This window comes from Danio rerio, chromosome 21, assembly GCF_052040795.2.
Source record: "Danio rerio strain M-AB ecotype USA chromosome 21, GRCz13ab, whole genome shotgun sequence".
NCBI classification, from domain to species: Eukaryota; Metazoa; Chordata; class Actinopteri; order Cypriniformes; family Danionidae; genus Danio; species Danio rerio.
Genome location: NC_141041.1, coordinates 15,080,487 through 15,103,210, shown reverse-complemented (window position 1 = coordinate 15,103,210; position 22,724 = coordinate 15,080,487). Strand labels below are relative to the sequence as shown.

Below are 22,724 nucleotides of genomic sequence, written 5' to 3'. Positions count from 1 at the left end.
ACTTAATTTTCCATATGAGAGGCTGCCATCACCAAAAAAAGCGTTTTATATACAGTATTAAATACGTTCTTTCTCCTTGTGTCATTCCATTGTTATTACATATAGCTCATTTTTCTGATTTTTAAAATTTTTTTTATGTTTGGATTGTTTGGATTTTTACCAAAATCTGGTTCAATTCCATGTCAACAGCTCTTTCAGAAGTATTATTCGCAGGAAAAAAACATGACGTTTTCAATACTTATTTTGCCCACTGTATATTATTTTGTTTAATGTAAATGCTATACAATGTACATTAAAAAACACATGCAAGTATAAAATCATAAATTGTATACTAACACAATTCAAAACAAGAAGAGATAAAAACACACTAATTACAGCTCAGAAAGAAAACTAATTCTGTTCCCCACATGTGAAATGATGGCTTTGTCCTGGTCAATAATGTCAATATATGAACAGTGATTCCCCTGAGGTGTTTGAGTTGTGACCTCTCTCACCTTGCTGAGCTCTTTCTGATACTGCGGCATCTTCTTCAGCATTTGAGACAGATCCCTCATGGTGGTCTGGAGGAAAAGACAGCAAAGCAGAGGTCAGACGCTGCCTCCAGACACGGCTCACATCCAGAGACACAGATTAGGTATGCTGATATTATGGTTTATTACACTGCATGAATAACATTGTTTACAAGTGAGGACAATAGAAGTAATGACTGCAACAAAAAAACAACAAAATGTCTAGTTAGTCTGATGCAGAATACCATTTTATTTTTCTATAAAAGTATTCATGCTTATTAAATATACTGGGATTGACGACAAGACTTGTCAGGTAGTGTATACTTTTTTTAATCACTGTAAGGAAAATGCTTAAAACTACAGTGTGTGTAAATCTGCCAAATTGATGGACAGCCTTCGTTTTTTTTTCGTCATTGCTGTAAAAGGAAACATTTTCAGTTAACGTGAGCACCGCCTTCAGCGTACCTTCTCTCCAGTGTTCATGCGTTTGCTGGCAGAAAACTCCTTTAGGGAGCGCGTCACCTCCCTGTGCGTGTGAGGGAAAACAGAAAACAGCAATGTTAACATATCAGACGGCAAATATTACAGGAAAACAAAAACTTCAAGTTGAAAAATATCTGTCTTTACTTACTGAGAGACCTCAGCGATATGTTTGTGTCGTAGGGCAACCCAGAGATCATCATCTTCATGAAGGAGCACCTCCTTCTCACGAGAGTCTCCTATTCCACTGGTGTCATACCTACCAGGTACAAAGCAAACGCATTCATTTGACTAATGATCAGAATATTATTCCTAATGTTATTATATATATATATATATATATATATATATATATATATATATATATATATATATATATATAAATATATATATATATATATATATATATATATATAGATATAGATATATATATATATAGATATATAGATATATAGATATAGATATATAGATATAGATATATAGATATATATAAATAGATGTCTATATAAATAGATATCTATATAAATAGATAAATAATCTGCCAGAGTATCTGAAAGATTTAAGGTGTGGAAAAGCCCCAAAGAAGCGTACCACCACTGTTGCATGCACAAAGTAAAACATGGCAGTGGATCAGTGATGGATTGCAATATCATGGCAATCCCTATACTGAATATCATTCTGGAGGACAATGTGCCATGTATCATGGTGATAATGCACCAATACACACAGCAAGACTGGTGGCTGAGTGGTCTGGCCTGCACAATCACCAGACCTTACTATTATTGAGCCACTTTGAGGTGTTTTAGAGTCAGGAAGCGTATTCCTCCACCAGCATCACATAGTTTCATGGCCTCTATTCTGCAAGAAGAATGACTCAAAATCCCTCTGGCCACTGAGCAGGACTTGTAATTTTCAAGATGAATTGAAGCTGTATTGGCTGCAAAGGAGGCATACACCATACTAATGAAATGTGGTCTAAAACCAGGCGTATAATAAATATAAAAATATGTGTAATTAAAAAAAAATAGTTATATACACTAACGATTTGGGATCAGTATAGGATTCTTTTTCATTTTTTTTTTCAAGAAACACTCTTACACACTTTATTATGAAAACAGGCTCATTTCAAAAGTTAAATACCTCTTTTAATCTATTTAGCTGATCTCTGGGTCTGGCAGGAGAACGCTTAGCTTAGCATAGATCACTGAAACGGATTAGACCATTAGAGTTTCCATCATTTTCATATTTAAAGCTTGGCTCTTCTGTAGTTTCATTGAGTACTAAGATCAATGAAAGAATTTTGTTTTGCTATTTCAGGCTGATTTGGATAGATGCTAACAGTATATCCAATTTTATTTTATTTACTTTTTATGTAATTATATTTACAAATTAAAAAAATGTAAAACGTGTACTGTATTTAGTTCTTGGTTAACTAATAATCTATTTGTAATGATGCACATTATTTGTTTTAAAATAACTTAATACAATTTATATTCTAATCATTATCTCTTTTTACATTGTATTATATTATATCATTATTTTGTATTCTATTACATTTTTTTTTTTTACTTACTTGTAGACATCATTCTCAATGGGCAGAAGGTCGTAGGCCATAGCCTGGAAGGTGAGCTCATGCAGGACAGGAGAGACGGGGTCAAATCCTCGGTCCAGAATAATGAGCTGAGAGCGAGCCTTATCTGGACCCTGCAGACACACAGAGGAGCTCTTAAAAATGTCACCCAACAGTCTTCATGGTCAGTACCAAACATTTTTAGATTAATAAAGCTGTCCACAAACATAGCTGGGGTAGGAATGAAGCGTAAATAAGCAGCTCAAATTTCTCTATATGGGGGGAAAAAGTACAGAAATGAGACCAAGTCAAAGCAATGATTAGTTTTACAGCAATATTGGTCAATACTGCATTTTTTATGCATTGGTTGTTATTTTGGGTTTTCCATAAAGTGCTTTTTTAGTCTACTGGAAATAAGACACTTTTATTTGTTATTTTGTCTCATTTTTTCACGTTTCAATTATAATACATATTTTTAAAGGCAGTTCTTTCTTCTCATTGAGCCATAAAACCTTAGCAGTACTAACAGACCAAACATTTTATTAATAACTTTATTATTCTGAAAGATACAGAGAAATATGTTTATACACATTTTGTCTAATTATATACAACATTTCATTCTACATGAAAAAAAATGCCAAAAATTTATATCTTTTGTGAAAGCCTTTAAATCTAATATGGCCAAAAAAAAAAAAAAAGGATTTTGAATAAGAGAAATGTAGGGAAATTTGTGCTTTTTAAAATAATAATTATTTAATAATTAATTAATTGTAAATTTATATAATAGATAAATAATAATAAACAATTATTTAACTCATTAAATATAATATGTGTTATTATTATTAATATATTAAACTATAATATATAAATATAAATATTAATAATCACATTTTTTACCCTCTTCATTTGCAGTGTTTTGCATTAGTCTTTGAAACTTATCAATTTTAAATTATTACTTTGCTTATATGCATGTAACAAAATAAAACATTTCCAAAACCCTGCAGGAACCTGCTTATATTCCCTCTTGTTGTATGATACTTATTTTACTTCCTTACACATCTGACTGACCAAAAGCAGCATCTATTGCTCTCATGAAACACATTTAATATGTTTCCCTGTAAATCAATCGCTGCTCTGTTTATACTCTAGAAGCGCTTATTCAAGCTCTTCATAGTGTACAGTTGGTCAAAATCAGGGCTTAATTTGTGCTGAAACACGCCAGATCCAGCACCTCTGAAATCTGATCCGGCACCTCATTTTTAAAATGAGGCACCTTAAGATGAATAAATCACTATTAGAAATTTGTCATTAAAACTATTGTTTAGAAATGTGTTGAAAAAAATCTTCTTTTCGCTGAAAAGAAATTGGGGGAAAAATATACAAGGGGCTAATAATTCAAGAGGGCTAATAATTCAGACTTCAACTGTACATGTATTGTGTTTTCTCTCTCCCTGCAGTGCAATAACAGAGATGTGGCTCTCACCTCCCCCATTGTAGGATCATCTGCCTTGTAGGCGTCCAGTTTGTCCTGAAGCAACTGAGCCAGAGTGGCGTTATCTTTATACTCCCTGCATGTGCACAGAGAATCACAGCATTAAAGCAGACAGACAAAAGCAAAGACAGATCTTATGATCCGAGACTACTGGACATCTGTCTTATCCACTCATTCCTGCTGTAAGTGTGTGTTTACACTTGTATACACTACCGAATTGGGATCAGTATAAGATTTTCACATGTTTTTTAAGGAGCACTCCTCATTTTTATGAAAATAGGCTCATTTCAAGAGTTAACACTTGATCTTAGTCGATATCTGAGTCTAATGGGAGAACTTTTAGCTTAGCTTAGCATAGATCATTGAAATGGATTAGACCATTAGTGTCTCGCTCAACGAGTTTCCATCATTTTCATATTTGAAGCTTGACTCTTATGTAGTTTTATTTTGTACTAAGACCGATAAAAGATACATTTTGCTGTTTCAGGCCAATATGGATAGATGCTAACAGTCTAATCCAATTCAATAATCTATGCTAAGCTAAGCTAAAAGTTCCTTCCTAATATCTAAACCCAGCTACTACCTTTTGCATAATTTTGCGTTATAAAAGGTCATAATTTGTTTTTGGGGGTCCCCAACAACAGGCTGATATGCATGCAAGGACAAAAAACTTTCAATGTCTTATAATATGCAGTTATTTTTACCTAATTATTCCACCGACTCCAATATGATTTGTTCAGAGATTCATTTATTTCCAAATCCCTTCTTAGTAAAAAGCTAATCTGCGCTGATTGGTCCGAAGCCTGACTCTTCTTAGTTTTATTGGGTGCTATGATCAATGAAAGAGAAATTTAGCTGTTTTCAGGCCGATATGAATAGATGCTAACGGTCTAATCCGATTCATTGATCTATGCTAAGCTAAGCTAAAATTGCTACCCCCTAAACCCAACTTCTACCTTACTATTAATTAGCAGCAAATTAGTAATTTATTAAGTTTATAGTCTTCATTAATGCTTTGTTAATAGAGTTAATTTTACATTCAAATAAAGTGTGAGCAAAAATCCTACTGATCCCAAACGTTTGAGTGGTAGATTTATGTGAAACTGCATCATTAGAATCATCAGGTCATATGTTGTAAGAAGTGTGTTATAATAACTCTGTGGCCTCAATCGTAAGTCGCTTAGGACAAAAGCTACTGTTAAATGTGTAAATGGCTGTGTTGACCGTGGCTCACCCTCGGTATCTGACGGCTGGGTACTCCTTCAGTGTGGCACACAGAGTTGCCAGCTGCTCTGCCAGCCTTTCCATCACAGGGTTCTTCAGCTGTGTCTTATGAGGGCTGTAGAAACTCTGGAAGGCATCAGGGTTGTCCAAAGAAAACACCTAAACACACACACACACACACACACGGCCAAACTCATTACTGATGGCCAAGCAAATGACACTTTTTGTGTTTTAGTTTTGTTTTAATAATGAAACATTTAATCGCAACTTTAACTAAATACATTTTTTGAATGTGCTTAAATCATTCGCAAGCGTGCTGATCCACAATATTGAATTTTTGCATATACAATATAAGCTTGACTTGATTAGGTGAAATAAGTAGCTAGATTTGAAGAGATATATATATATATATATATATATATATATATATATATATATATATATATATATATATATATATATATATATATATATATATATATTTATATATTTATATATATATAAGGGTTGCACTGTTTACCGGTACTATGGTATTATCATGATACTACGGCTCCAAAATACTGGCGGTGCCACTGTAGTTTGTAAATGGTAGTATTGTCATTAATGGTTTATCTACAATAGATAATGTTACATGTGGAAAATTCACTAAAATGCTCACACATTTGTGCAACAATAGACTATTTTATTTGAGTATTCTGTGGAGCCCTTTTAGGGTTGCAAAACTGTGTAGATTTTGCACCTTTTATAGTAGCCTATTGCAAATTTACTGACGTTCAAATATATATATATATATTATATATATTATATATATATATTTGATCTGCATAAATAAATAAACAAATATTTAAATAACAAGCATGAATAAATTCAACAGAACAAAAATTCTAATGAAATAAACAGTGTTTTTTTTCTGGGGAATCTTAACAGTCATGGACAACATATGCTTTAATATGTAATGGTTAAAGTGAAATTAACCTTTGTTATGGGTACAAATTAAATAATATATTAAACGTGACGATATATTGCTGCAAGTTTTTGCAAATAATAAATGTAATAATAAATAATAAAAATAATAAAATCAAATATCAATATCAAATATCAAAATTCCAAATTAAACCAAAACAAAACAAGGAAAATTAATGAATGAACTTCAGAGACATATTCTGAAGACTGTTTTACATTTTATTAAAAAAGAAAAGCTGATCTATAGTGCATTTTTCCAGATTTTTCAATAACCAAGTTGATTATAATAAATTCTGTATATTTCTAAATGATTAATGACAGCTCTTTTGTAGGCATGTCACCATCTTTTGTGCGAATGCCACAAAATGAGCTCATCTCCACATCCTGTTTCCAAACATTATTACTATTTATGAGCTTCTAGTTGAGTGACGTGTCTCCAGGTCATGCTTTCAGGCCTTTCTATATTTCCTGTAGCTCAATCCATGTTAACAGAGAGTGGATCGGCATAGGTCTTTACAACCCCCCTTTTCGCCCCTTATCAGCACACACACACGGTCACATGACTGTCCTTCTGTTCAGCAGATGGCTCATTCCCTCTCTTAATCTTGTCTGATTGGCGGAGCATCTCTGTGAACGCTGCGTCAGCCAATCGCATGTCTCAAAGCGTGGTGGGTTTGCTGAACACAGAGCTGCAGCATCACGCCAGGAGAAACGCAGCGTTCCTCTGACTCCACTGAATTAATCATAGCAGACAGCCTCAGCAGCAAGGCATTATGGGCCAGCCTGCATCACCCCCCAGCCTTAGATCGCTTCTCCAACTCTATATTTTGTGACTTATTGACTTTTCTGGATCCAAGCCACTATAATCATTTGGATTGAGAGAACTGTTTAGTCATATTAGGGCTGTGCAATATGACAACAATCTCATGATATGCAGTTAAAGACAGATTTATTAGCCTTCCGGAATTATTAGCCCCCCTGTATTTTTGTTTATTTATTTTTTTAGCCAATTTCTGTTTGATGGAGAGATTTTTTTCAACACATTTCAAAACATTTTAATAACTCATTTCTAATAACTGATTTATTTTATCTTTGCCATAATGACAGTAAATTATATTTGACTAGATATTTTTCAAGACACTTTTATACAGCTTAAAAAGTGCAATGTAAAGGCTTGACTAGGTTATTTATGCAAGTTAGGATAATTAGGCGAATCATTGTGTAACAGTTTTTTGTTCTGTAGACATTCAAAACAAATATTGCTTAAGGGGGCTAATAATATAGCTTTTAAAAAATAAAAAAACTGATTTTATTTTAGCTAAAATAAAACAAGTAAGACTTTGTCCAGAAGAAAAAAAATATTGAGATACTGTGAAAAATGCATTGCTCTGTTAAACATTATTTGGAAAATATTTGAAAAAGAAAAGAAATTTCACAGGAGGGCGAATTATTTTGACTTCAACTGTAAGTCATCTCATATCCTGAAAATGATATATGAAGAGTTCAGATGCAAAAAGCTCAAAGTGTCATCTGAAATGATCCTCTAAAACGAACATTTTTCTCAGCCTCCAATATTTTTGTGCAGTAATTTCACTTTAAAGGCAATGCAAAGAATCTATTTTTTGTTAAAAAAAGTGGATTCACTGAACATACACAAAGGAGTTTGCGAAAAATGCTAATTTTAGAGAAAAAAAATTCAGATAGAGTTTAGAGGTTTTTGCCTGTGAGCTCTTCATATATCACAATATTTTTGTAAATTTAGTCAATTAATAAATACAGTCAAGCCACAATTTCTAAATTTCCATGCAAATTCTGACCTAAAATGTTTGTTCAAATGTAAATAAAGCTGAGAAAAAAAAAATTTCCACAATGATGCCTCTTGTACCTCATCTTATTATTTTTTTTAAAGAAGGTTGTGTCATTTCCTGTCAAGAAAAACTTGCTGGATAAATCAGTCGGAATTGGTCAGAATTTGCCAGGGGTATGAATCATTTTGTGGCTTGACTGTATATTGACCACATGTGAAAGACTATTTAGGACTATAACATTTTAAAGTATAATCTCAGAAATGTACTTATTCATATGAGATTGTATTTCTGACTTTATTAAGAACTTCGGGGCAAATGTTTGTTAAAAAATATGATAATATGAAATACATTTTGATAAAAATATAAAACCCGTTTAAAAAAATGAATGATTACAGGTACAACATAGGAAACAAATGCTAAATAAAACACAACATGTCAACATTGTACACTGTGAAAAAAATCTGTTATTTTACTTCTCTTTTTTTCCGGCAGCTAGGGTACTGTATATATAAATAACGGCTGTTAAATTACAGAAATTTACCGTAAAATAAAAGATGTTAAATTAAAGAAATGTACCATAATTCAATTCAGCAGAACATTTCTGTAATTTAACGTCCCTTATTTTACAGTCAATTATTATTGTTGTTATTTAACTGACATTATTTTACATTTTTTACAGCACCCAAACAGCCAAAATAAAAACCCCATAAAATAATGGATTTTTTTTTCAGTGTACTTACAAGATAGCAAATTTCTCATAATGCTGTTATTCATGTTTCTGTCTGCATCTGTGTGTAATATCACGCTCTTCTAAATTTTGAAAATGTATTACCGTAAACAATATATTTTTGTGACACTACGAAATAAAAAATAGAATATAATATGAAACGCTAGACTTGTATTTTGTCCGTATAATATATATCATACTGCACAGCCCTAAGTCATATCACATATTATAAAATATTTTACAAAATCATGGCAATAATGTAGATCAAGATTTTTTAACATTATTCCAGGACATTATGAGCATGTATTACTACTTTTGGCGAGTGTTTGAACCCAGAAATGACCTGTGTAGTGTGACATGAAGCTAACCTGGACTGTTATTATTTTTATCTGAAATGGCTCACCTGGGACTCGTAGGGCAGGAAGGCGATGTTGATCTCATTTAGGGTTTTAATGGTTTTGGAGGCACGGCTCTTCACCACTTCATTAAACAGGGGGTCAGGGCAAGCTGAAAAACATTTGAAGCATTGACAGCACTGTGTTAAAGGTTACACATGTTAAACTTCACATATTACTATATTTTATTTTTGCTTTGTAGTGTATAAAATATATTTAATTTTCATTTTTGATAAAAGAATAAATATACACAAAACATATGATTTTATATACATTTGACAGAACTGTAAAAGTTTTACCTATTACTATATTTTAGTTTTTTTTTTTATTGTAATGTATAAACATGGTTTATTGTAATTTTATAATAATATATAACATAAATAATAAAATTCTAAAATATAAACATGCAGAATATTGTATACATTTAAAAATCATAAAATATATGAAGGAGTTTAATGTTTATTATAATACAGTTATTATATATTATATATTTTATATATACAAATATAATTTTTTTTTATTTTTGGATATTTTATACAAACCATACAAATCATACGAACATTATAATACAGTGCAAATCTAAATAATTTTAAAAATAATAAATAAAATAATAAATAATAAAACAAATAATAAATATAAACAAAAATATGACTTAAATACATTTTAGATTATTTAAAAAAATCTTATTTTATTTATACTACATTAGATGTGTATGCATAATTGTTTATGACAAGAAAGGTATCTAGAAAAAATATATAAATGTATTATACAAAAGCTTAAAATCTATAAGGATTAATTTTATTACAGATTTATTCATATGTGTTGTTTAGTATCCCAAACCAATAGTTTCAGACATCTTTCTGTCTAACACTTCATTTTTTAAAAATAAAATTAATAAAATACTCATCTTGCTGAGTGATGGTCTAGTGGTGTTGAATTGAGCATAGTCACATTAATGCTGTAGTGCATATTACACTTGCAGGGCCCTTGAAGTGCAGTGAAGAACCCTCTGATACTCACAGTCAGTGAAGAACACATGAGCTCCTTTATACTTGGCTGAATGGGGGTCTTTGAAGTCATTGATGAGAGTCTGCACAGACTGGTAAGAGAAGCACAACACGCTTTAGATCAGAGTTTTATATTGGAACCGCTGTGGCCAATAAAAATGAGGAGAGGCTGTTAGTCAATAATGTGTCTGTGTATGTATTAGTGAGTGACATACAGTACTGTGCAAAAGTCTAAAGCTACTAGTATTTTTACCCAAAACCCAAATCTGCAAAATATGGGCAAGTGTACCAAGTGTTTTAAATGCAAAGTGTGGTCATACAAAATGTTGATTTGATTCAGTTTATAGAAGTCAATTGATAAATTAAATGCGTTTTGTTTTTTTTAAATAAGCGTCCTCATTTTATAGCATTTGTACAGCAAGTGCCTAAAACTTAGAACAGTACTGTAGCTTTGAAGGTCGTTTGTTGAAGCATCTTTGAGATGTTGCCAGAGTAATTCTGGATTTAGTTTAGTTAGTAAGTAATTCCAGACATAATGGATGATGATCAGAAAAGATCTCTGTGTAGAACACTGGCTGTAGTCAGAATTACAATTAATGACAAAATAATGTTTTGGAAATGTAAATGTATTTTTCAAATCAGAAAAATATAGAAATAACCGACAATAAATCTTAGTTTTTTTGTGAAAATACTAGCAGCCTTTTGCACAATACTGTATGTCTAGTGTGTAAAGTGTGAAGATTCTTACTCCTAGAGTTGTTATTTATTTTATTTAGTATCGTTTTTGAGTACCTTGTCAGTTGGGGTGATCAGGTAAATGGCCTCCAGTGAGGGAAGAGGTTCTCTCCGTTTCATGATGTCTTCAACAACTGCAGAGATGAAGGTACAAACAACAAGTCAGTCACAGGAAAACATGTTGAGCTTTTGCCTACTGTACTTCTACACTGCAAACCCTAATGTTGTATTTACTTAAAAAATCAAGTAAAGTTGACTGAACATTACTTAAAATGTGGCATTTTGGTCCTGTCAGCTAAAATTATGAGTTAATATAACTTATATACAATGAAAATGCATAAGCTCAAGATTTTCTAAGTCAGTGGTTCTCAAACTTTTTTCATCAAGTACCACCTCAGAAAAAAATTGTCTCTCCAAGTACCACCAAAAATGAGCAGTATTGAAATACAGTCGCGTAGTAGGCTCAGTAAAGCGGCTACAACTCTGCTCAGATAAAAAACGTGGCAGATTACCTCAGAAATATAGGCTAAATGTCATATATGGCATATTATATACATCATTTTTGATAAATTTTGAAATATATGTAGCATGTACATGACATATTTCATTCCTCCGCATACCACTAGAAGGAAGCCCGCGTACCACTAGTGGTACACGTACCACAGTTTGAGAACCACTGTTCTAAGTATAGTAAGCTTAAAATCACAATTAATCCCTTGAAAAAAAATAGGTCGTTTTTAATGTAGTCTTGACTGTCAGATTCTAATGTGTGCAACCTTTTAGGTTTTTTTTTTTAATCAGAAAACAAGGCTTCATGTATAATTATTCACCATAATGGGAATAAATGGCTACTTATTTTTCTTTTAAACATTTTTTTCATAGTATATAGTTACACACACAGACACACACACTGAACTGAACAATTTTAGTATAATTTACCAAACCGGCAAGTTAAATAAACTTAAATATGCAAGTTTTGGGAGACTCCATGACTCAATTAAATTAAGGCAACAAGTTCATTCAATTAATTTTGTTGAGTCAACTTATTAGAGTTTTCAGTGTAGATGTAGTTGAAAGTGCTCTTGATTGTGATGTGATTGTAATGAGGTGTGTTGTGAGAAAGTGCACCACTACTTCAAATGATGTCTAATGTTTTTCTTGTTCATTAGATAGAAAAACTATTGTAAACGTGATTTCTGTGTCATTATTGTTTCATTTATTGTATGAAATGTGCTACTCGTTTATATTGAGAACTAATTTTACAGCTACATCATTATTGGTGGTTTTATGAAAGTTTAATCTAGCAACATGCCAAGTTTGTTGATTAGTCAAATTAGTTCTTTGAAGAGAGTAATTGGTCACATGTGATGGTTAGCTAAATTGTGAATGTTTTTAATCACCGCCAGCAGCTAGGTCTCTGCAACTCTCACATGGTCGCCCACTGAAGCTAAGCAAGGCTGTGTCAGGTCTGTACCTGGATGGGAGACCACATGGTAATGCTAGATTGCTGTTGGACGTGGTGTTAGTGAGGCCAGCAGGGGGCGCTCAACCTGTGGTTTGCGAGGTTCCTAATGCCCCAGTATAATGAAGGGGACTCTATACTGCTCAGTGAGCGCTGTCTTTCGGATGAGACGTTAAACAGAGGTCCTGACTCTCTGTGGTTGTTAATAATCCCAGGATGTCCTTTGAAAAAGAGTAGGGGTTTCCTGGGCAAATTTGCCAACAAGCCTCTGTCCATCATTGCCTCCCCATTTCATAATTTTCATAACTTCATCACTCGGTCACCTCTCCACCAATCAGCTAGTGTGTGGTGTGCGGTCTGGCACAAAATGGCTACCATTGCATCATCCAGGTGGATGCTGCATCCTGGTGGTGGATGAGGAGATTCCCCTCTGTCACTAGAACACCTTTTGTGGTCAGAGAAGTGAGCTTTACCTGCACAACACTTCACTAGCTGGCCTCCATTAGTGTTTCTGTACAAAGTTGCCTGTTGCTAAATTGAACGTAGTTTGATGCATTCAAGATCTATTCACTCGCAGACGTCTCTGTGACATATATATGCTTAGTTAGCTTACTGATATGAAAAGTTATGTTTGACTGGCCACCATTTCTCAGCATTCAAATGAGTTTACGTTACATTAATTCTAAATTAAGCGACTTGGAGTTGTTGACTATTTGCAAAAGCTTTTTTTTCAGTTGCTTGAAAACAGGTCAGTATGTGAGCATCGACTTACTAGTGATGCCCTCTGTCATGATATCAGTCATTTTGCAGCAGGACGACAACATCCTCATGCTGAGCTGGTCCACTATCAAAGCCTACAGAGAGAAAAACAATTAGAAAACTCAGAAACTAAGTTTGTGCAGATACACACTTGAATTTATTTGGAGATATGCCACTGGAATAAATATGCATGCTGTGTAAAACGGGCATGGCAGGATGGATGAAATAGTTTGGGCTTAATTATTCACACATATTTCCTGGGACTCGATGAAAGATTAGAAGTGTGATGTTGTGAATGTGTGTTTGTGTGAATGTGTTTGTCTTACCTTCCATTCTCCCTTCTTCTTCACCTTCTTGATGACATCATTCATAATCTCTGCAGAAAAAGAGAACATTTATACCTGTGATAAGCATTGTTTGTTTTTATCACAAATTTACACTGTTTAAAGAGCCCTTATTATGAGTTTTCAAAAAAGTGTGCCATGTTTAAGACTATTGATTCATCTATAAAAGAGTCAACTCAGACTGGTTCAAATGAATCGCTGCTGTAACGCGTCTTTAGCCATGTCGGCGTGACGTTGATATGGAACCCAAGCCCCGTCCATTTGTTGCGTGCAAACCCGGGAAAATTGAAACCCCCACCCACAAACACTGTAGAAAGAAGAGGTAGACAAACACTGTAGCAGATCCCGGTTGAATAATGTCGTGAAGATGCTGTGCTCTGAAGTGTGAGGGAAAGTTAGTGTTATTTTCCCTACCCAAAGAGTCAGGGGTTGAAGTTTATTTTTGCAAAAATACATCAGCATTATAGCCCCAGCCCTGGGCTGTGTTTCCGGTCATTTTTCTGATGAGTGCTTCAGCAATCTACACGCTTACAATGAGGGATTTGTCTGCCGTTTGTTAAAGGAAGGATCAGAGCTTGACAGAAACTTTACAGTACATAGTTCATGGATCAGTTTCTTGCTCTCTTTCACAAGTGTAAGTAACTTGAGTGTGATTAAAATGGTTGCCTCCTTGTTTTTTCTAGCTTGCACATTATGTATGAAAGTGTGTTTTGTTACTTGTAACCAATCCACGTGGGTTTTACTGTATCTGGTTAACCCTTTATATTCTCATATCGTGTCTAAAACCATCTTGAAAACGCAATGCGTGCTGCTTTGTTTACAGATTTAAATGCGTTTGTGAGCTCGCAATCCTCTGCAGTTTGTAATTGCTATGGCCACCGTCAGCTGTTCCTACATGTGTGCACCGGTCAAGTTTCAAAATAATTCAGCTTTTGCCACTGTGTGGATTAATACTGAATGTGTGTCAAGGTTAAGAATAGAGCAATATGCTGGTGTTAAACTGCATTGCTTTATTGCACTCCTGCTTTGGGCTCACACATACACTCTGCACTGACTACTTCAACAATGTTGATCAGCCATGCTGGGCATTTTTCTCTGTCTCACGCTAAACGCAGTCAACCAATCGCGACAGACTGGGTCATTGAACCAATCAGTGCAGATTAGGATCGTGCTAAGGAGGACTTTGAGAACAAATGAATCGCTGAACGAATCATAGTTGGTGTAATTAGGTAAAATAAATGCCTATTATAAGAAAATGAAAGTGTTTTTTGACCTTGCATGCATGTCAGCCTGTGGTTGGACACGCCCAAAACCAAAATATGGCATTTTATAATGCATGATAGGGGCTCTTTAAAATTATTTGGAGTTATTAATCTGTCTGTTATAACTAGCACTTTAGCATAAAACAATAGCATATGTTCCGTTTCGATTTTATGTGAATATTTGACACTATTTACCCATTTCTACTCAAAAATGTAAGTAGCATCTACACTATTTGAAGATTTGTAAGATTTGTTAAATCTTAAAACATGGTGGCATTTATTTGATTAATACGTTAAAAACAGTACTGTCATGAAATACTTCTCAAGATATCTGAATATATCATTATTTATGTTAAATCAAAGCAAGTTTTTTTTAAAAAGGCAAAATTATTAGTATTTAAAGTGCACAGAAATTTTTGTTTGTTCGTATTTAATTCTTTATCATAATGCAGTTGATGACAGCTTATGTCTTTGTTTGTGTCTGCATCATACACAGTAAACCCCTGTTATATTAGCCAGAAAGCAGCTTCATTCATTCATTCATTCATTTTCTTTTCAGCTTAGTCCTTTTATTAATTAGGGGTTGCCACAGTGGAATTTAGCAAGCATATGTTTTAAGCAGCGGATGCCCTTCCAGCCACAACCCAACTCCAGGAAACACCCATACACTCTTGCATTCACACACATACTGTACACTACGGCCATTTTAACTTATTTAAATCACCTATAGCACATGTCTTTGGACTGTTGGGAAAACTGGAGCACCCAGAGGAAACCCACGCCAACACAGAGAGAACATGCAAACTTCACACAGAAACGCGAACTGACCCAGTCGGAACCTATACCAGCGACCTTCTTGCTGTGAGGCAATCATGCTACCCACTGCAGCACCGTGACGCCCCAGAAAGAAGCGTGTATGTTATTAATACATTATGTTAAAAGCTATCAATGTAATAAATAACACACATGCCCACAGATATGAAGGTATTAGTAATGACACCGTGTTCATCTTTCTCTATCACTCTCTTTATCATCATACACACCTGCTTCAATGCCGTGCAAAGCTCCTAGCTCTGTCGTGTGTGTGTGTGTGTGTGTGTGTGTGTGTGTGTGTGTGTTTGCCCGTTTCTGTGCCTGTCACACCTGAGCCTGACTGTGCCCGCTGGTTCTCTGCTAAAATGGATTAGCTCTCTCCGTTTTGCTTGTGCTCCTTTTCTCTCTCTCTCTCTCTTTAGCTGAGATTTTTGGCGTTTGTCTCAAATATAGGTTCAAATTATAGTGAAACATCACAATTCATAGAAATTTGTGATATATATTATATCATACAAACATATAAATCCACAACAAAAAAAAAGGTTCATTCATTTTCCTTCGGCTTAGTGCCTTTATTAATCTGGGGTCGCCTCAGTGGAATGAACCGCCAACTTATCAAGCATATGTTTTACACAGCGGATGCCCTTCCAGTTGCAACCCATCACTGTGGAAAAAAAAAAGTTACAATACTTAAATATACTGTTACAATTACTAGAAAAAAGCAGCAATTTTGGAATATAATATTAAATAGAAAAATTCTACTAGAACTACAAGAAAAATGCTAAACTTCAAGAACAAAAAAAAACTGATTCTGTGATGTAAAGTCGCATTTATGCAAATAGGCAATAGATATGGTGTGAAAAAAATGGAAAATGAGTCATATATCCAACATGATTTCATGGCAGTTTGTAAATTTTTGATTTAGTGGCTAATTCTTATGAATTCATATCTCATTTGTACAATTTAGTATGATTTGCTCATCCCCAATGACGGTTGGGTTTAGGGGAAGGGTTGAATGTCACACCTCCTGTTAAAAATCCTACATTTTCTGACAATTAAACTCATTCGAATTTGTACGAATTAACCACTAAACTGCAAAAATGTAAAATAGTTATGTTTCAGGTGAGATCAAGCTGGAAGTATCACAATTCTGAGAGGAAAAAAAGTCATTTGTGAGAAATAGTTTAATGCCTCAGTTGTTATGCCTTTTTTTGATACATCAATTTGCAAATATGAAAAAAAGGTCAAAATTTAACAGTCAAAAATTTTATTCTGAGATCCAAAGTCTCAATTATGTGGAAAAAAAGTAATGTATTGTGCAATATAAAGCCACAATTATGTGGGAAAAACTAAAATGTAAGATACAAGTCACGATTATGAAAAATAGAATGCAAAAATATAAGATACAACAGCCAAAGTGCCAATTACTGTATGAGAGAATAAAAACAGCAACAGCATTTTATGTCCCAATGTTGAATAATAAAAAAAAACTATTACATTTTTTAAAAAGGCAAACTTGTGAGAGTCATATATACAGATATATTGTCACAATTAAAATAAAAATAGCAATTTCAAACTATAAAGTCAGATAATAATACATATAGGCACAAATGCATGAAAGAAAGATCAGTATTTGTAAGAAACAGTGTAAAATAACTAAGAAATCAAAGTTGCAATTGTGGCATAATGTCAACTGCAGTTTTTACTTATTGTATATTCCATTACTCCTATTGTGTTTGTTTATTTCCCCCCATTATTTAACGCCAATGAGTGGCTAGTTGCTCAGTGGTTATCAGTCACCTCAAAGCAAAAAGGTTGCTGGTTTGAGTCGTTCACTGTGTAAAACATATGCTGGATAAGTTGGCGGTTCATTCCGCTGTGGTGAGCCCTGATTAATAAAGGGACTAATCAGAAGGAAAATGAATGAATTAATGTTAAGCTAATGTGGTGTTATGCTAACGCTTCACATAAAAATGAAAGCCCTTCAGCTCTAATAATTATACAGAAGAAGCGTATTCTCATTCTTATCAGCATTATTCCCTGTAAAGTGCATTTGTCTCTATCAGATGTGAGACTGCAAAGACAAAGCAGAGACAGGGTTCAATATGGCACCAAACTGAATCTGCGTATCTTCAAAATCTCCCTCTGTTCTGATGCCTAGATTGTGCTATACGCAAGGACAATGTTAAACGAACATAGCAAGTGAATTGAAGCACATTGGATCTCTGTCTGCTGATCTCTGCAATACAAGTAATCCCATCATGCAGGGATAGGGCGGAGGAGATCATGTTTGTTTGTTGAGGCCAATATTAGCATGATTGCAATGCTAGCCATCTGGCTGCAGTGTCAGTATAAAGGCGCTCAGGGTGATTTTGTGGTTTTGACATTGGTGATTCAAAGTTAAGCTCCTCTGTGGATGAAATCACTTAAATCCTGAGTCTAGATGGATTATGGGTGTTTAAACACAGGATGTGTTTTAGTGGATGTTAAGAGATTAGCTGTTTAGTTGACTGGAGATTTTAGCATTGATTCCAATGGCAATTTATGTGAATGAGGGCCAAAGCTAATCAAACTGAGAGCAAAGGGATTGAACTAAATGTTCCAGTGAAAATATGTTCTGACCTGTTGAATTTAGAATATATTTTCTCCACTGACCAAAACCAAAAGATATTTCAAAATGTTACTTAATATTACAATAGCATATACACTCAGCGGCCACTTTATTAGGTACACATGTCTAACTGCTAATGCTTAAGAGCACACCTGTCCAAGTGAAGATGCTAAAGAGCATCTCTGAACAAACAACATGTCTAACCTTGAGGCGGATGGCCTACCGCAGCAGAAGACCACACCAGGCGCCACTCCTGTGAGCTAAGAAGAGGAAACTGAGGCTACAATTCACACGGGTTCACCAAAACTGAACAATAGAAGATTAGAAAAATGTTGCCTGGTCTGATGAGTCACGATTTCTGCTGCGACATTCGGATGTTAGGGTCAGAGTTTGGTGTCAACAACATGAAAGCATGAATTCCATCCTGCCTTGTATCAACAGTTCAGGTTGGTGGTGGTGGTGTAATGGTGTGGAGGATGTTTTCTTGCCACACTTTGGGCCCATTAGTACTAATTGAGCATTGTGTCAATTCCACAGCCTATCTGAGTATTGTTGCTGACCATGTCCAGACCTTTATGACCACAGCATGGCTATTTCCAGCAGGATAACGCGCCATGTCATGAAGCACGAATCATCTCAAACTGGTTTCTTGAACATAACAATGAGTTCACTGTACTCAAATGGCCTCCACAGCCACCATATCTCAATGCAATAGAGCACCTTTGCGATGTGGTGGAATGGGTGATTCGCATCATGGATGTGCTGCCGACAAATCTGCAGCAACTGCGTGATGCTATCACATCAAAATGGACCAAAAACACTGAGGAATATTTCCAGCGCCTTGTTTAATCTATGCCACGAAGGATTAAACAGTTCTATCCCAGTACTATTAAGGTGTACCTAATAAAGTGGCCGCTGAGATCATACAAATAATAAGAATTATTAAATTAACACTGTAATTTAAAACTAAGGCTTTGAGTTGTATAGTTAATTCACATTTAAATTAATTAGTAAACAAAATTATCTAAATAAATATTCACATATTTTATTAGATTCGATTATTTATTATATTCTCATATATAACTGAAGTTATTAAAAAAAAATTGTCAAAAACAAAAATAAAAATTAAATTAATTGAAAAGTGAAAATATTAGATCAAAATATTACTAAGCATATACATCATATTAAATGAATATTGTGAATTAACGCTATGGAGGTTTGCATTGTATACTTAATTCACATTTAACATCATTTATGAACAAAAGGAATCTTTACTAAGATTTACACATTTCATAGACTGCTTATGATATTCTAATATAGATATATTTAATATTTACTAATGTTACATAAATGCATTTACATTTTTTATGTCTTATTTGTTCCTCTACTGCCACTATGACTGAATCTAACAGCAAGCGCGCTCCCTGTCAGAGGTACACACTGGGTCACGCCGTTCTCAGCCATCTCCAGAGGACACTTCATCCAGTCACGTGACTTCAACATAACCCTCATTGGCCTGAGTTCACGTCTGCCCATGATCAGCCTCCAGGACTGAGGTAAAAACTATTTCACTGTACCAATGGGGGTTACTGCAGCAAGTGCAAATGCAGAGAAGGACAAAGCGAATGTCAAACAGCCTCATCCAAGGCTCAAAATCTGTCCGTTATGCAATCAAAGCACCAATAGAAATAAAACCACAACTTCATGCATTCTGCGACTTCTCCGTGTATTGATTTTGCTTCCTCACTGATCCGCAGAAGATAAATACTTGCAGTGCAGAAGAAATCTATTGGATTAAATCATACTCTACTGTACATATATATAGAGAGACTGCAGGTCTCTCAGTTAATGAACTCCATTTATTTCTTTTCCACCTCACATTGGGTAATACAATGTACTGCAGTCTATCAAATATTTGTGACTGCAGGCTGGATAGCTTTAGTGCTGATTTTTCTCAGTTCGGTGTGTTTTTGATTAAAATGATTTGGACAAATCGGCTGGACTGGAAGGTGACTTTAATGGAAGATATTTATAATCCAATCAAAAAATTATTAAAATGCATTAAAGGTGTAGTTCAAAGATTTTACATTTAATTCAGTCATCATTTACTCATCATTTACTGGTTTCAAACCTTTCTTCTGTTAAACAAAAGGATATATTTTAAAGAAAGCTAGTAACCAGTAATAGCTAGTTAATCTGTAACCATTGACTAGCATAGTATTTGTTTTTTCTACTCTGGAAGTCTGTGGTTACAGATTTTCAGCTGTCTTCAAATTATTTTATTTTGTGCAAATGGTGAGTACATTTTCACTTTTGGTTAAACTATCCCTTTAAATTACAATCCAAATGGGTTTTCTCCATATGATTACATGCAAATGACTCTGCGTTTACTATGAAATCAAGCCCATAAGCCTCCATAACCGGCCTGAACTCACAAGGAAACGTAACGATTACGATTTTATATTTTATATTTTGTCATTTTAGTGGCTAATTCGGACAAATTTGTACGAGTTTAGTTGTATGAAAATGTATGTTTTTTAATAGGAGGTATGGCACCAAACTCCACCCCTAAGCCCAACTGTCACTGGGGGATGAGCAAATAGCACTAAATTGTATCAATTAGATTGTACAACTTTATACGAATTAGCCACTAAATCAAAAAGCTATGAACTGACGTGAGATAACGTTCAAACACAAATCCATTAAGTTAGCATAAATGTTTATATAAATTTAAGTGGATTGAACATAAAACATTTAAGTTGTTCCAAAAAAAATGTAAGATATTTGTTGTTTCAACTCATTTTAAATAAGTAGTTTGAATAAACAGAAAAAGTAATCTTTTTTTGAGTGATCTTTCCGCATGAATGTGGGCAGACCCCCACAGCCACACTTATGAATTCATATCTAATAAGTCAGTTCATCAGTACATCAGCTTCTAGTGCACATTTTTAGGCCAGGAGAATATGTTTTACAAACACAACATTAACTAAGCCTCAATCACATTCGGGTCACGGCACCAGTTTAATTCCTCCACCCCTTTCTGCCCAGTTTTAACACTAGAACCGCCAAAGGTCACTGTATACCTAAAATCACTAGTGCAGGTCAATTTTATGCAGCACAAATTTTGTTTAGAAATTGCTAAAAAAAAAAAAAAAAAACAACAACATATTATTTTACTGTTTTTCACCGCTGTTACCAAAAAGTGTCTAGACCAGGAGTGTCTAAACTCGGTCCTGCAGGGGCAGTGTCCTGCAGATTTTAGATCTAACTTGCCCTAACACACGTGCAAGGATGTTTCTAGAAAGCCTAGTAGAGCTGCTGTCACATTAAAGTTTGAGCATGCGAAATTCTGTCGTGCGGCGCTGCGAAAGGGGGCATGATTAAACAAGCTTATTAGATATTTTTAAAAGCAAGCGATTGCTCCATGTTTTACATTTCTTTCCAGAGATATCCTGTTTTGATCCTCGAAACCTCGAACCTGCGAAACTTGATGCATGACCCCGCGTTTCCGGTCTGACGCATTCATGTGCGTATGAATGGAAGTCTATGGGAGGAAAAGCCCAGTGTGACCACAGTTTAAGAACTTAAATAACTAACCCAGGTGTGTCTGATTTACACTTTTATTAAACTTTGCAGGACACCGGCCTTCTAGGACTGAGTTTGGGCACCCCTGGTCTAGACTCATGAAATGATTATTTCAGCATAACAAGATTATTTTAGGAGAACAACACCAGTAAATTGTAAACATTCATGTTTAAATGTAAAATTCATTTAAAATATCTAAATTTGAGCCATTATATAAGTGATGTAACTTGGAGTGTAACTTATTTCTCCAGATTCTCCATTGCTTTTTTTTTTAATAGCTCTAAAAATTGCCTTCTTTTAGTCATTGTGACTTTATTCATTTATTATAACCACTAATTCAGTAAATTAAATTGAAAGTAAAAGTCATTGGTGAATAATTTTAAACATAAGCAGTGCATATATAGCATTTTGTTTAAAGTGGGTAAATTTGACCCATGCTAGTGCTTATAGGTATAAATGTCCCACTTTTTAATCTATTTCTAATCAATTTTTAATGTCTAGGAATTGTAAATAGGGCAATTATAGTAAAATTCATTGACTGGGAGGCTTGAATGTTTTATGTATTGATGTTTATTGTTATGTACATTTGAATAACAGTGATGGATAAAATTGACCCCATGGCGGTTCTAATATTAAGTAAGAACTAATGTTTCTGGCACCAAAGATGCTAAAGACCATAGCCTCCAGCGTCAGTCGCCATTGTGTCTCTTTAGTTTCACTCACATACTATAGCTCTTACTAACTGACCTCTATTAAACTCACCACTGTTTTCCTGCCATCTGGGTCACGGCACCCATCTACGTCTACTCATGCTGTTCTAAGTGGGATGCCACAGTTCTTACTAGCAATTGTTACACTCACCCTGCTTAAACTAAACCTGGTACCATCTAGATCACTGCAGAAGTGTAAACCCTCCAATTCTACTCACACTCACCTCTATGGGATTGGAATCAGCACATTTAGCATGGGAGTTAGGTT

The 22,724-nt window shown here is 34.4% G+C and overlaps 1 protein-coding gene and 1 long non-coding RNA gene across 4 annotated transcripts in view; one reads left to right on the top strand and one right to left on the bottom strand.

The window, feature by feature from the left end:
• Positions 1 to 22,724, bottom strand: part of stxbp1a (syntaxin binding protein 1a) — a 55,199-nt gene that overhangs the window by 18,295 nt on the left and 14,180 nt on the right. For all 3 annotated transcript variants that reach the window (XR_015519673.1, XM_087300232.1, NM_001025182.1), the window contains 11 exon segments: positions 13,458 to 13,507; positions 13,145 to 13,226; positions 10,968 to 11,044; positions 10,189 to 10,267; positions 9,177 to 9,280; positions 5,286 to 5,434; positions 4,043 to 4,127; positions 2,563 to 2,693; positions 1,141 to 1,248; positions 975 to 1,035; positions 495 to 560 (listed from right to left, as the gene is read on the bottom strand). Coding sequence is in view for 2 of the 3 variants with exons in the window: in XM_087300232.1 (XP_087156358.1) it covers positions 495 to 560; positions 975 to 1,035; positions 1,141 to 1,248; positions 2,563 to 2,693; positions 4,043 to 4,127; positions 5,286 to 5,434; positions 9,177 to 9,280; positions 10,189 to 10,267; positions 10,968 to 11,044; positions 13,145 to 13,226; positions 13,458 to 13,507 (992 nt within the window). In the remaining variant the exon portion in view is untranslated.
• Positions 2,569 to 10,557, top strand: LOC147838800 (uncharacterized). The gene is made up of 3 exons (XR_015520126.1): positions 2,569 to 2,743; positions 4,017 to 4,233; positions 10,151 to 10,557. It is a non-coding gene; the product is annotated as an uncharacterized LOC147838800 (long non-coding RNA).